Genomic DNA, 15,473 nt, shown 5'->3' with positions numbered 1-15,473 from the left:
AGGCAGGAAAACAAAAGTGATGTAGTGGAAACAGAGCTAAAGCAGAGATTTTACAAATAAGTAACTGAGTGAACTTTGACAATCAATTATTTAACCACTTTCTCTAGGCATCAATTTTCTCAACTATAAAACAAGAGAGTTAAACCAGATGAGGTTAATGTCCCTCTCCAGCCACAAAATTCTATTATTCTATGATATCATCTATGATTTCCAAATGTCAGCAAAACCTCTATTAAATTCTATGATATCATCCAGTTTCTAAATGCTAGTCAAAACTCAAGTAAAAAATTTATTTAGTCAAGTTAATCTGAGTATAGTGTAGAATATGAGCCAGAGGAAAAAAAGCCAACATCACTTACAATGTATGAAACCCCTAAATACTCTGTATTTTAATCAATGCTGGAAGAAAATAAATAAGGGGATCTTATTTCAAATATTCCTGGTTTATGGAAACTAATAAGCTGAAATAGATACAATAAAATAATTTGCCCATTAGAATCTAATAAATCTAGCTATAGTCAAATTATAACTAGGAAATTGGCTGAGACCTAATATTGAACTATACCATAAGACAAGGAATTTACAAATATCAGACTAAAGGAAAAGGGCATCCTTTCCTCATAATTTAAAAAGAAAAAGCACATAAATCTTCAATCTCTGTAACTGTTTATACCATAATCTCTTATAGATTAAATAAGATTTTTCATGTAATCCTCTACCATTTCATCATTTTCCTCCAATCTTTCTCCTACAACCATAAGCATCTCCACAGAACTCAACTGAGAGCATATACATGTACACAGAGAGTAGAAAAAGAATAAAAGTGAGCTTTGAAGAGAAAAACGGTATGCTCGATTAACAATAGAAGCCAATAATAAATATGCTACCCCCCTTCCCTTCCTCCAGACTACCTCCTCATCTCCTGCCTAAAACTGGCCTCCTGGGAGGAAAGGCAAGCAGGCCCCACCCTCTTGGTCCCTGAGGTAACGCTAAGGAATAAACTTCACAAAAGGGAATCTCTTGGTCCTCCCAAGGAAAAGTCAAGCATCTGCAATCACAGAGCACCTTTCCTTACTTTGCCACTTCAGAAAATAAACATAACGCAGTCAAAATCAACAGTCTACTTAAAAACAGTCCACTGAAGTGGCTATTTGTTGCCACTGATTTAACAGATCAGGAAGCTACAGGGTGCAAAGATGTATTTTACTAAGCACCTCTCCTCCAGAGATTACATTTCGGAAAGAAGCTTTCCGATATAATTCCATGATCCCTGAAAATGCAAGCCCAAAGCTATCCATCATAAATACTCTGCTCAGGTTTATTTCTCCTGTACCTGTGATGATATCACCTGTGTGGGGAATCAATCAAAGGTAGAGTAAGGGGGCCCCTGGGTGGCTCAGTGGGTTAAAGCCTCTGCCTTCGGCTCAGGTCATGATCCCAGGGTCCCAGTCCCACACTGGGTTCTCTGCTCAGTGGGGAGCCTGCTTCCCTCTCTCTCTCTGCCTGCCTCTCTGCCTACTTGTGATCTCTGTCTGTCAAATAAATAAATAAAAATCTTTAAAAAAAAAAAAAAGGTAGAGTAAGGTCACTTTTGATTTAAATGGATGACTCAAATGATGAATGTCACCTTTTCCATCTGAAAATACTGTAGTAGATGAAAATACTGTAAGAAATTACAAAAAGAGGTAGACACTAAAATAGAAGATAAAGGACAAGATTTTGGGTCTAATCAACATATCTGTCATCTAAAAAAAAAAAATCCATAAAAGAATGCCTCCAAAGATGTGATTTGTGTCACAACTGCAGAGGTGATAAAAGTGCTTCCCAAATCCTATCCCAGGAAAACAAGAGACAAAAACAACCCATAATCTCTAGCACTATAGCATAACATATGAAGCATGCCCTGCCATAACACTACAATGTTCCAGTATCTGATCAAAAGATACTTTGGAAAATAATTTATCATTGGTTCCTCTCTTATTTGAAAAAGAAAATAATCTGATCAGCTCAAACATGCACTACAGGTACAGCTCTGTAATAGAGATGGAATAAATTACCGTTTGATGTGACCATCATTCAACTTACTTCATAGCCAACTCCTATAAATAACTCAGAGTCAAAGGGCTCAAAGCACAATGGAGAACTCACAAACGACACTGCTCCCTGACAGCAACTTGCATTGCAAAGTGCTAACTTGAAGTCCAGTTACAAAGCTACACAAATTCTCTTCTCAGGCAAGTCACTTAGCTCTCTGCTAGAAGTCAGTTCCATGAGGGATATTTATCTGCTTTATTAAAATATTATCTATTTATTAATATATATTAAGCCCCTAAAATAAGGCCTAGTAAATTGGCATCAGTAAATAATTGTTTGGAGCTTGAGTTTTAAGTGTTGCTAATAAAGATAATCAATCAACCAAGTTAATGTCTAAGTGACTTCTCTTTCAAACACTCTACGATTTTAGTTTTCAGCCAAAACCATGCAAATCTCTCACCAATAACTAAAATAAATTGTTTTGATGATTATGTAGCATTTTCACATACATTATACCAACTGTGATAACAGACATCCTGTTGCAGTTGAAAAGCATCTCGTCTTATATATAAAGAAACCAACACTCATATGCCACAAAATGAAATTAAAACTTAAAAATGCAGAATTCAGTACTGTCCCACACCACATTATCTACTATATTCACATATTTGTGCACATGGCATACACACATCTACAAACCATAAAATGTTTTTCTTTAATTTGGACTAAATTCTCTTTTGACAAATAATTTGCTAGAAAAGATGCAAACAATCATAAAGATAATCCTTGACTATTTCCACTTCTAGATAAGATAGAATACTAGGACCAGACTAACTCCCTTTCTGAGATAGCCAAGAACCACAGAAAATATGAGAGTTCAGAAAGACAAAGACAGCTAAGAATGCAGGATGAAGTACCACAGAGGAGAAAGCAGCACAGAATACTTCCAAGATCTGCAGGACATCTGGTTGCCCTCCAGTCTTCAGCTAAGTACTGATCAGAGGATGGATAAGGAAGCTATACAAGGTCAGAGAAAGGATAAAATGTACAAACCTACTTACATAGGATCTGGAGTATCACCTGTTCCCACCAGTGAGACTGGAAAACCTCATGATTCACACAGGTCACCAGAGAAAGTACACAAAGGGGTCTTAACTCAGTAGTGAGGAATAACTCGCCTACACTGAGCATTGCTCCTGTCCTATCTAACAAGTCCAAAAAGCAAGATCAGAAGGATCAAACTGCTGCCAAGTAACTCAACCGAGTTCCAGAACAAAACCCAAGAATATTTATAGGAATACAAAAATATTCAGCACCTACCAGACTAATAATCACAATGCTTGTCATTTGGTCAAAAGCTACCAGGCATGCCCCTCCCCCCAAAAGAAAATACATAAATGAACAGATAGATGATAGATAAATTAATTGAAACTAATCCAGAACTGGCACAGACATCAGAATTAGCAGACAAGAATATTTAAACAACTATTGCAACTGTACTTCAAGTGGTCAAAAGTAGAGACATGGGGCGCCTGGGTGGCTCAGTGGTTTAAGCCGCTGCCTTCGGCTCAGGTCATGATCTCAGGGTCCTGGGATCGAGTCCCGCATCGGGCTCTCTGCTTGGCAGGGAGCCTGCTTCCCTCTCACTCTCTCTGCCTGCCTCTCTGCCTACTTGTGATCTCTCTCTGTCAAATAAATAAAATCTTTAAAAAAAAAAAAAAGTAGAGACATGAAAGATATAAAAGGACACAAATCAATCTTCTACAGGTAAAAACTGTAATATGTATGATGAAAAAATGCACTGGACAGAATTAAGAGTAGCTTGAGCATTTCAGAAGAGAAGATGAGAAACTACACTTCCCAGCTTTTAGTAATTGGAAAAGACTTTTGCCAGAATCTCTCTTAATACTTTCCATCCTTCAAATATCCTGCAGACCAGAAGCCTGCTGGGAGTTGCTAGTCAATCTTTGGAGTGGCCTTAAGTGCAGTATATGGGAAAGACAGAACGTGGTAGGTATAGTGATACTGATTTGTTTATACAGAGTGTAGAGCTATGAAAGGCAAAATGGGGGACACCGTACCCAGAGAGAAGGCTACAAAGAACAGAGATGGGAAGATTAGGCAACCTCAAAGAAAATAAGGTATTAAAAACTAACTTACTTAAACTCCCATTCATAAATACAAGTAGGTCCAGCCCAACTCCCCTCTTGGATAATAACTCAGAAGGCAATGGGAAATGATAAAGAGAATGAAGACCCCATAAGGCATAAGACAGTGAATCTCCCCTAAAAGAAGTATGATTTATTCATTCACTGAACTTTTACTGAACATCTACTACATGCCAGGTATTGTTTTAAGTGCTGGAGATATAGAGTGGAACAATTTAAAAGGTCTTTACTCAAATAGAACTAACTTTTGTATAGGGAGAGACAGAAACAACAAAAGTATGACATGCTTAAAATAAAACAGGGTGATAAGAACACAGTGGCACGGGGGATCAACCCTAGGAAGGTAGGGCTCTCTGAGGCAGTGACATTTCAAGTTGAGATCTGTAAGGCTCCCGGCCTATAAAGGTCAGGAGAAAGTGTGCGAGGCAAAGCAACCATCAAATGCAGAACCTAGGGTGAGAAAGAGCTTGGCACCAGAGGAATTAAACACATGGGAGGTGAAAGAGGATAAAAGAGGAAAGAGGTGGCAGGCAAGAGTCTCCATATAAACATTTATCTATAAATCAGAAAGATCTGGGGGCACCTGGGTGGCTCAGTGGTTTAAGCCTCTGCCTTTGGCTCAGGTCATAATCTCAGGGTCCTTGGATCAAGGCCCCCCATTGGGCTCTCTGCTCAGCGGGGAGCCTACTTTCCCATCTCTCTCTGCCTGCCTCTCTGCCTACTTGTGGTCTCTCTCTCTGTCAAATAAATAAATTAAATTAAATTAAAAAAATCTTTAATCAGAAAGATCTGAACAGCATAGATACTTGATATTTATGAACTGTTAATTTCTTAGGAGTGATAATGGTTATTATAAATTTTTAAGTCCCTATCTTTTAGAGATACACACTAAAAAGTTTTTACAAAATTATGTGTCTGAGTTTGCTTCAAATAGTCCAAGTGAGGAATCAGGGCAGTGAGGGCAAAGGAGTAGATTAGGAAGTGGAGAGATACAGACCAAAAAAAAAAAAAAAAAAAAATTGGCCATTAGTTGATAATTGTTGAAGCTGGATGATGGGTGCACATAGTTTCATTCTATTAACTCTATTTTTGAATGTTTGAACTTTTCCATAATAAATACATTTTTAAAAGCAAATTTATTTCAAATAAATCGGGATTTTGGGGGTGGTAAATTTATTCTATATGATACAATGGTGGGTACATGATACTATACATCTGTTAAAACTCACACAACACAATTAAGTGAATCTTAATGTATGCCAATCTTTAAAATTTTGTGGAGGACATCAAGGAATACCAGGATGAAATACAAAATGTAATATGCCCACTTCCAGAATCAGCTTTTGTGGGACACAAGATACAACCATAAGCTTTCATCAGAGGTCCCTACAAAGCCCCCAAAGTCTAAGTGAGCACAGTACACAAAGCTTAATACAGCTGGGTATCCATGCCTTGGTCTAGAGGAAGGCCAGAAGACTGACAAAATGAGGTTGAGAACCACTGATATTTCTTTTGCCAGCAACTTCCTAGCGGATAACTGAGTTACTACTGCTTGTAAACTAAATGGTAGTATTTCACTGCCATCATCTGCTTTCCTTGCAAGGACATTACTACACAGCCATTAGCACAAGCAAGTAATAAATACCCTCAGTGAATTTTACAACTCTGAAAGAGTTCTGAGAGGTATCTCCCCCACACCCCCCAAAACAGGAAAGTGGCAATCCTTTTACAATACCATATTTCATTTAATCGAAACTGCACCATTATTTTTTGTGCCACTAAGAAAGATAAAAAAGAACTGCCAATTAACTGATGACTCACCATTGATTGGAAAATGGTTCCAATTTCAGAGATGTTCAAACATGGGAAAACTGGACACCTTATAATCAGTGAAACATGACATTCAAAAAAGATCATGAGTTGGGCCCCATCTCTGATCTCCTAAATAAATTGCTCAGGAAAGGTCTAGGAATCCATATTTTATTTAAGCCCCTTAGATGATTCCAGAGATAAGGACTAAGTAAACTGCTAACCTTCAGAGGCAGCACAGAGAGAAAGTATGCACTTTGGAGTCACTAAGCCCCAGACATCTCTGTGACCTCGTATGAATTCTGTAATTTCCCAGAACCTCAGCTTTATCTATTTAAAAAAAAAAAAAGTCAATGCCACCTACTTTGTATGGTTGATATAACAAAAAGAGAACACATGTGAAGTACTTGGCGTATACCAAGAGGTATACTAAAACACACATATTTATATAAGAATGTATTTCTTTATAAACAAGACATAACATATTTAGCTCATGAACAAGCATGAGACCTATGAAATTACTTTTCAGAAATACTCTACCACTCAGCAGTAACACTTGCTGGGCACAGTAAAACAACTGTTCACTAAGTATTTATTATGTAACTCAGCAATATACACACACTTGTTTTGGCACATCACATCTTAAGAGGTCATGCATAAATGAGAGTTGTTTAATAACATTTTGATCAGAAAATATTATACCTGATTTGCATCAACAAGGGTGACACCAAAAAAGGCACTTTAAAGTATAATTTCAGAGTAGCTAAAGGCTGTGTTTCATGTCTAAGTATTTGCTTTGTTTTGTTTCAGTAGGTACAGCTGGCAAGTTTTTTCACAACACTGGCATAACTGCATTAGGCCACAAAAGTAATGCCATACAACTTCTCAATTCAGGATGCTCAAAAAATTCCTCTCGGATTTCATTTGTTTCTAAAGTGACCCTTAAAATCCAAACAGTATTTTAGGCAGCACCTTCAGAACTGACTAGTCAACTCAGGATGTGACTCATAGGGGACAGGTTTAGCCATAATTGGACAGAGTTCTCCCACATGTGTAGCATGAAGAAGGGGGAAAAAAACTCAAAACCCACAATTGCACAATGTCTCAGACTTGCTCTCCCAATGAAGAACACATGGACTCAAATTAATGCTGTATTAATGCCACCAACCCCACCCAAAATGCCCAGGGTTAAGAGTCTGCGGCGGGGTACTAACCTACTCCACCAGCAAGCACCCCATACCCCTCAGGTTATGCCAGCCGCATCAGTAGAGAGAACACTCTCACTGCCCTCCCTCATCAAGCACTTGGCCTGAGGCTTAAGAGGAAAGAGAGGTGCTGGGAGGAGAGGAACACATGGCTCATTTTATTTTTCTTTTCCTCAACCACCTCCCAAATGGAAAGAGTCCCTCAGTTCAGCAGCGCATATCTGAACCCTGGCGTTCTCTCTAACTCCTCTCTTTGCTTTAACATCAGGTCTCCTCCACTAAGTCTTTTCCAAACTCCCTGCACATTCCTCACAAATCCATCCCACTCCTTCACTACCCTAGTTGATCCCTCTTATCAGCACAAGGCTTACTTTGTCCCATTCCCAAATCCAGCTTGTCTTTCTCCAACCCCCTTTCCACTGGGGCCAAAAGTCATCTTTTCTGAAACCCGGTCCTGTTTGTACACTCTCCTTTCCTAAATTCTTCCAACAGCTCCTCACTACCTACAAGATGAAATTCAAACTCCTAATCCAATCTCAACCTACCTCCCAGCTTTACATTCTGCCATGCCCTGGCTTTGCCAATTTTTCTCATTTTAGCCACATTAGATTTTTTCCTACTTCCTGATTTCACATCCATCTACTTTCATACATCTGTAGCTTTTTCATGCTGCTTTCTCACTCAGCAAGAACTGCTCCTCTTTGTTTATTATCAAACTCATCCTCAAGAGGAGGCTCAAATGTCTCTGTTCCGGGAACACTTTCCCTAAAATGCTCTAAGGCTCTTTCCCCTTCCCCTTTCTAAAGTCGAAAGTCATCACTCCTACAATAACTTACTGATGTCAGTCAGCAGTGTGACTCTTACCTCACTGTTCCAGTCCTCATTATAACTGTTAGTCTCCCCTCCAAAATTCTGAGTTCCTCAAAAAAAGGAGTTTAATAATTTTGAGTCACCATTTTCTTTTCTTTCTTTTTTTTTTTTTAAAGAATTTATTTATTTATTTGACAGACAGAGATCACAAGTAGGCAGAGAGAGAGAGAGAGGAGGAAGCAGGCTCCCCGCAGAGTAGAGAGCCCGATGTGGGGCTCGATCCCAGGACCCTGGGATCATGACCTGAGCCGAAGGCAGAGGCTTTAACCCACTGAGCCACCCAGGCGCCCCCTTGAGTCACCATTTTCTACGACAAAATATGATTGGGCTTCAAAGATTTTTACTGGACTGATCTGAGGAGCATTTATCTCAACTTGTATTTAACTGATTTTAAATAAGATGTGAACAAAGTTTAACTGTTCCAGAGGGTATTTACTTTACTAGAAAAGCAAGTTACCCCAAGTGAGTATCTAATGGGCAGGAGGCACAGTCTATTCTTAGAAGACCCCTGACCCTTACAGAGTCCCTATCACTACCACCAATGTTGCCATTACCAGTTTATACAATAGCCCTCACCGCTCAGCATCTCGCTAGGAGCAAACTCCTAGCACTGCCCCAGCCACAGACAAGTTTCACAAGCCCTGGATTCCAGGGAACTCAATACTATTAGAACTATTATTAGGATACATGGAATTACGTATTATTATCTAATACAATTAGAGCGGGAACATGGGAAGATGCAGATTGTGGTCAAGAGCACGAACATGCGGCCACCGGCTTTCAGATTCTACTTCTCGAGAGTTTTTCGTTAATCACGGCTCCTCCAGAACTGACAAAGAGGCAAGATGGATTCTGGATTCAAGCAGGACTGAGTCAAAAGGGGACCCTTTACTCACTGCCCAAAGGCTCCCAAATCAACGACCTCACCAGTAAAAACGGGGAAATACATGACTACACTGCAGCCTGTTAAGAAGAGTAAATGAGAGCAGTGAAACTGGGCTTGGGGACACAGTAATGCCACATGGAGAGTAAAAGCCCCTGTGGCTTTCGGAGCCTCTGTACAGATAGACTTCCATCAGGACTATATGCCCCACAACCAAGGAACTGGGTTAACTACATACTTCCTTCAAGTCTGTTTCCTCATCTATAAAATGAAAATAACAGTATATACTTAAAACAGGAATTACCTTTGTGCCTGACAAAGAAAGGCAAAAGACTGCTACCTGCCAGCAGCATTCTAAAAAGTTATCAACTACTACTCTTCTAAATATTACTACAAAAAAACAAAACCTGTTACACATCAACAGCTCTTCAATACTCAAAGCCCAGGGGCGCCTGGGTGGCTCAGTGGGTTGAGCCTCTGCCTTCGGCTCAGGTCATGATCTCAGGGTCCTGGGATGAAGCCCCGCATCGGGCTTTCTGCTCAGCAAGAAGCCTACTTCCGCCTCCTCTCTGCCTGCCTCTCTGCCTACTTGTGATCTCTCTCTGTGTTAAATTAATTAATTAAAATATTTTTTAAAAAATACTCAAAGCCCTACCTAAACTGTGATTTATATATTGCAGAATGACCGATGACCTTTATCCCCATTTCATCCCCAAACTCCTTTGAATGATACTAATGAAATCACAAAGACATTAAACCACAAAGAGAAATAGAAAGGGAAAGAAGACAACATAATATACACTTCAACAAACTTTTCCAAGAGGGGAGTCACTGCGCCTCAGGACCCCTGAGGCACCAAAGGCCAGCCTGAGGCTCAGGCTTGACAAAGGGGAGCATCTAAAAGGGGTGGACCACCAGATCCAACAGAAGACCCTAAGTTTTTTCCGAAGAAACTAAACCACAGAGGCAGGAGAACTGTAAAGGGAAGTCAAAGTCTACAGCTTGAATGCTGGCATCCCTCCTCAACCAGACAACCCAAACCCAGGCAGCCAGTGTATTACCAAACACATCAGAGGCAGGCTATTCGAAGTATTTTCTCTGCAGACAGTGACTGTTCTCAGGTAAGATGTGAAGGCGCAGATCTGTAGGGTGGAAGCGCAATGAAAAGTCTACCTGTACTCGAACGGAAGTCACCAGACCACCACCAGCACACACTCTCTCTCCTAATCAACTTTTCAGCATCTCACTCTTAACTGCAACAGTCAAGGATGATCAGATGTTTGTGATCTAAACAACCATAACAAGAACCCTGACATGAACAAGGACACTGGAGGAAGCAGAAGAAACATTAAGAACATATTAAGCACACAGAAAAAATGAAAAATACTTATACACACACCTCAAAGACAATACATCCATAAAGAATAAAATGGAAACAGAAAATGAAATTAAGTGGAAATGAAAACAGAGAAAAAGAGCTCCTGAAACTTAAAAACATCATTAACTTTAAAAATAAAGGTTTAGAAGACAAAATTGAGACAATTCTTACCTACATACTTTCTACCTCCAAATACAAAGATATAAACAAGAGGCAACATAGGTTAAGAGTATTTGAAGATCAATTCCAGGAGATTCAGTAATCAAACCAATAGATGTTTCAGAAAGAAAAAAACAAAAAACGAAGGGTAGGAAATTATCAAAGTAAGAGACATTTTGGAAAACTGAAGAATATGAGTCTCTAGATCCAAAGGGCCTACTAAAACAAGATAGACAACAAGCAAACAGAAGGAAGGACCCACACAAAAGTTTATAAAATTTCAGAATGCCAGGGGTGCCTGGGTGGCTCAGTCAGTTCAGCGTCTGCCTTCAGCTCAGGTCATGATCTTAGGATCCTGAGATTGAGCCCTATCTCGTTCTCTGATGAGTGGGGAGTCTGCTACTCCCTCTTCCTCTGCGCTCTCTCTCTCAAATAAATAAATAAAATCTTTTAAAGAATAAATTTCAGAATGCCAGAGAAAAAGACCCTGAGCCTTAATAAAAACAGAAAAATAAAAACAATCAGATGGCTTTGAGTTTCTCTTCAGAAACCCTTAAATCCAAAAACAGTGTGAAAATGCCATCAAAATTATGGGAAAAAATACACGTTTTGCCTACTATTCTAAATGTAGCCAAATTATCTATAAAGGACCTTTAAATCATCTACAAAGCATCTAGGAGAGATACCTTCAGACATGCAAAGCCTCAAATAATTTACCTCCTATGCATCCCTTCTTAGGAAGCTACTGAGGATACCTGTTAGCAAAATGAAGCAAACCAAGAAAAAGAAAACAAGTGATTCAGGAAACAGGCTCCAAGGCAGGAGAGAAGGGAACAGATACCACAAGAAAAACAATCCTACTGTCCAGACTGGAATAAGAGGATGGAAGGCTCCCAAGCAGGGAGTCTCTAAGATGCAACCAAGGAGAACTGAGAGATGATTTGTACTACCTGGAAAAAGAAACATCAAAAGGCATTGAACATATTTCTTGGGGTATTTGAGGAATGTAGCCATAGATATATGAAAAACTAATCAAAAAGTTGGAGGCAATTATTTGCTCCAGGGAAAACATAAAAGTATAGGGGAAAAAAAAAACAAACCCATAACCTGGTATCACTATTTAACTCAGACATGAGCAATAAGGATATACACAACAATGTAAATACTGATTGTTGGTTTTACCAAAAATTGTTATGTAGCTATACCGAGATGACTGGAGAACAGGGCAAGTGCTCAATTATGATATTAGGCAATCAAATGCTTATTCTACATTAATTTCAAAATATGAAAGTAAAAAACAGGAAAATAAATAAATAAAAAGAACTAGTATGAGATGGTCACTTCCACGAGAGTAGCACCTGAAGGATAAAAAGGTCAAGGGTAGGATACTGCTGTGTTTTATGTTAAGCCTATGTTAATAAGCTTATGTTTTATGTTAATAGTGTTTTAGCACAATTTGATTTTAGCACTATTTGATTTTTTAAACTGTGTACACGTATTAACTGGATTAAAACAACTTATTCTCATATCAAGGGCAATTAGTTCAATTTATAAAGCTGTCATGATCAAGTTCATTTATAAGTTTATTTTATTTTTTTAAAGATTATTTATTTATTTATTTATTTGACAGAGAGAGAGATCACAAGTAGGCAGAGAGGCAGGCAGAGAGGGGGAAGCAGGCTCCCTGCTGAGCAGAGAGCCCGATGCGATGCGGGCCTTGATCCCAGGACCCCCAGACCATGACCGGACCTAAAGGTAGAGGCTTAACCACTGAGCCACCCAGGAACCCCTATTTATAAGTTTCTTACTTGGAATTCCAAACTCATCATCTTAGAAATGTTATAAAATGATGATTAGTTTCCCAGATCAGCTTTCGGAGATTTAACCTATAATGATGCAAAACACACAGTACAAACTATTATATCAAGTAGTCTTAAACACTTTGTGAGAAAGTGCAGTCTGAGAACTCAAGATGCCTGGTACAGGGGCACCTGGGTGGCTCAGTGGGTTAAGCATCTGCCTTCGGCTCAGGTCATGATCCCAGGGTCCTGGGATCCAGCCCCGCATCAGGCTCCCTGCTCAGTGGGAAGCCTGCTTCTCCCTCTCCCACTCCCCCTGCTTGTGTTCCCTCTCTCACTGTGTGTCTCTCTCTCTCTCTGTAAAATAAATAAATAAATAAAAATCTTAGGGGAGGGGGGAAAGATGCCTGGTACATATCTGAGTCTTACCCACTTGTTCTTCCCCACCCAGGAGCAGCCAAGGAATACTACAAAGGTAGAGTGGATGAAGGAGATGGGCCTAGATCTGGCAAACAGAATCAAAATTTAACAGGTCAACTCTATCTGTATTAGAAAAAACACCACTGGAAGTCCCTCTTGTCCCAGAAGTTGATCGGTGAAGGGCTCATCCCTCCCTGCCTCCCAATTGCCCATTTCTGGGCAAAAGGTGGATGCTCATCAGTCAGGTGACAAATACATATACATTATTTCAAGTATTAATTAGCAATGACAAAACTTCTATATAAAAAAGTCTTCCTTAAATTTAATAAAACTTTGTGGCCTATGTCAACTATGTTTAATTTTTTTTAATGATTATAAATTGTGTGACCTTGAAAAGGTTAAAGCCTCACTTTCTTCAACTCTAAAATGGGAGTAACGGTATCTACTTAATTGGGTCATAAGAAAATTAGAGGAAATGATGTGTATAAAACATGCAGGGGCCAGTAAATGGCAGGCACTCAATCACTGTCAGCCTCTGGTTGTTCCCTATCCCCTACTCCCACCTGGCTGGTTTCTAACATTACTCTTATATGTAAACAAAGTCACAAATTATATACAAGCTTTTAACCAAAAAAACTTTAAAAACCATGGAGAATTCATTAATATTTTTAAAATAATTATGTGACAGGAGTCTATTTGTAAGCATTCATTATTTTTCCTTAACTTTAGTCTTGTGCTCCAAGCATAACATAATTTTCAGTTTTAATTCATCTCAACTAAATTTAGCGAATTCAACTAGACTAAAAAGAGGATTAAGAAAGGCAGGACATTACAAAAACACAGCATTCTTCTTTGATTAAAGACTACAAACCATATATGTAACAATGTCTAAACAAGACTGCTAAAAGCAATACCATTCCAACATTGAGTCGACTTCAAGAAAATCTTATAAACTTAAAAAAATAAAAATAAAACTGAGATAACGGATGATTTAAAAAAAAAAAAACCATCATGTACCACAAACCTGAGATTAAATAAATGTTATTTTGCGCCACAACACACAAAAGAAAGCCTAACACACAAAGAATATCTAGGTATCCTTAACTACCAATGACTTCCCATTTGGGGCCATTTTTATCAGACCTTTCTCTAAGGGCTCATTTCCAGAATCCACAGTCTCAGCACAAAAACACCATTATTTTTCAAATTAATTCCCCAAACGACAAAGCTAATTAGGTGAAACAGAACAACCAACTGACCCAAAGCTAGTTCTCCTTTCCTTACAAGGTATTCAGAGTAGGAGAGTGGCCCTGGAATACAAATCGGTCCACAGTCCAGCACATCCAAGACAAGAACCGAAAGGATACTGAAGAAGTTAGCAGATCTGCTACCCGGGGATTCATTCTCCATTTAAAAATAAGCTTATCCGTCACAAGACTTGGAGACTGCCACGAACATGCAGTGCCCCTCTAACCTCTCCCCTCCCCTCCCCTCAATTTTAACAAGTATGATAACTAGAAAGTGAGAGCACAGTATTGTGGCCTCTACCGGGGCATCAAACCCACAGCCAGGGATTAGCAGGCTTGGTCAAAGTAAAACGTGGACTTCGAGATATCCAAAATCCAGGGCCCTCCAATGACACGCCTAGAAAGGGTCAAAGGAACTTGGTGCATCACCGAAGAAAAGTTTGGGCGCTTCGAAAAGGGAATAGAGCGAAAAGCCTAAGAGGCTGCGGGGAAGATGGAACCGGGTGGATCCCCGGTATGTCGCGGCGGGACAGCGAGGACGTAGGGGGTAGGCCGGAAGGCTGACCCGGTCCAGGAGCCGGGCAGGGACCACACCTCCTGGCCAGCAAGGCAGGCAAAGGCCGGGGCCCCGAGACGACCCCGGGTGCTGGGACGCTACCTGGCCGTGGTCCCCGCTCTCGGGCCGGGCCGCGGGCGGCCGGAAACAGCCGGGGTCGGGCCCGACCTGCCTACCCCGACGCAGACGGCCCCACTCACCGATGAGCCGGCGCACCTCGTCCTCGCTCAGGTAGAGGCTTACACTGGGCCCCGCGGCCGCGGGCGACAGCGCGGGAGGCCGCGGGGCCGGGGCGGCGGCGGCGCCCGGCGCGGGCAGCAGCGGCAGCAGTGCGAACAGGAGCAGCAGCGGCGGCGGCGGGGCCCTGAGGCCGCGGGTCCCAGGGAGGCGGCCCCGGCCCCGCGGCCCTGGCCGCGCCGCCCCGCGCATGGCCGCCGCCGCCGCCGCCGCCGAGGAGGAGCGTTGGCCGCCCGCCGCGCCGCCGCCACCCACCCCCGGCCCCGAGCCCCTCACAGCCCCGAGCCGGGGGCGGCCGCCCAGCTCATCGCGCCGCCGGCCCGTGGCAGCCGGACGCCGCTTCAGACTGCCGGAGCGCGCCGCCGCCGCCGCCTCTTCGGCGGCATCGTCTAGGGCCGGGGCTGGCCGCGGAGGCGCGCCCGTGCGCGCCGCCGCCGCCCCGAGATCGCGCACGCACGCACCGTCAGCTCCCTGCTGGCCGCGGCCAGGCTGGGAGCGCTTTGGGTTTCAAGTGCTGCGGTCAGCGGAGGGCTCCCTGGGTACCCTTTAAAAGGAGCCCGTCCCCGTCCCATGCTGTCACCAGCCTGATGTTTGCTCGCCTGTTGTCTGCAACACACGCCTCTCCCCGCGCACGACACCAAGTCCAGGCAGTTAGGCCCGAGCCGCGGCTGCCACAGAGTGAGCTCCCCAGATCCAGGATAATGCCTG

General features: G+C 41.7%; 1 protein-coding gene across 2 annotated transcripts in view; it reads right to left on the bottom strand.

Annotated features, from left to right (window-relative positions):
- The window catches only part of RYK (receptor like tyrosine kinase), an 87,666-nt gene extending 72,513 nt beyond the window's left edge, over positions 1-15,153 (bottom strand). For both annotated transcript variants that reach the window (XM_046003025.1, XM_046003027.1), the window contains exon 1: positions 14,729-15,153. In XM_046003025.1, the coding sequence (XP_045858981.1) occupies positions 14,729-14,957 (229 nt within the window). In that variant the 5' untranslated portion in view covers positions 14,958-15,153. The remainder of the gene's footprint in view (positions 1-14,728) is intronic.
- Between the last annotated feature and the right edge of the window lie 320 nt (positions 15,154-15,473).

The sequence above is a fragment of the Meles meles genome, chromosome 4, assembly GCF_922984935.1.
Source record: "Meles meles chromosome 4, mMelMel3.1 paternal haplotype, whole genome shotgun sequence".
Taxonomy (NCBI): Eukaryota; Metazoa; Chordata; class Mammalia; order Carnivora; family Mustelidae; genus Meles; species Meles meles.
This window is presented reverse-complemented; position numbering and strand designations above follow the sequence as displayed.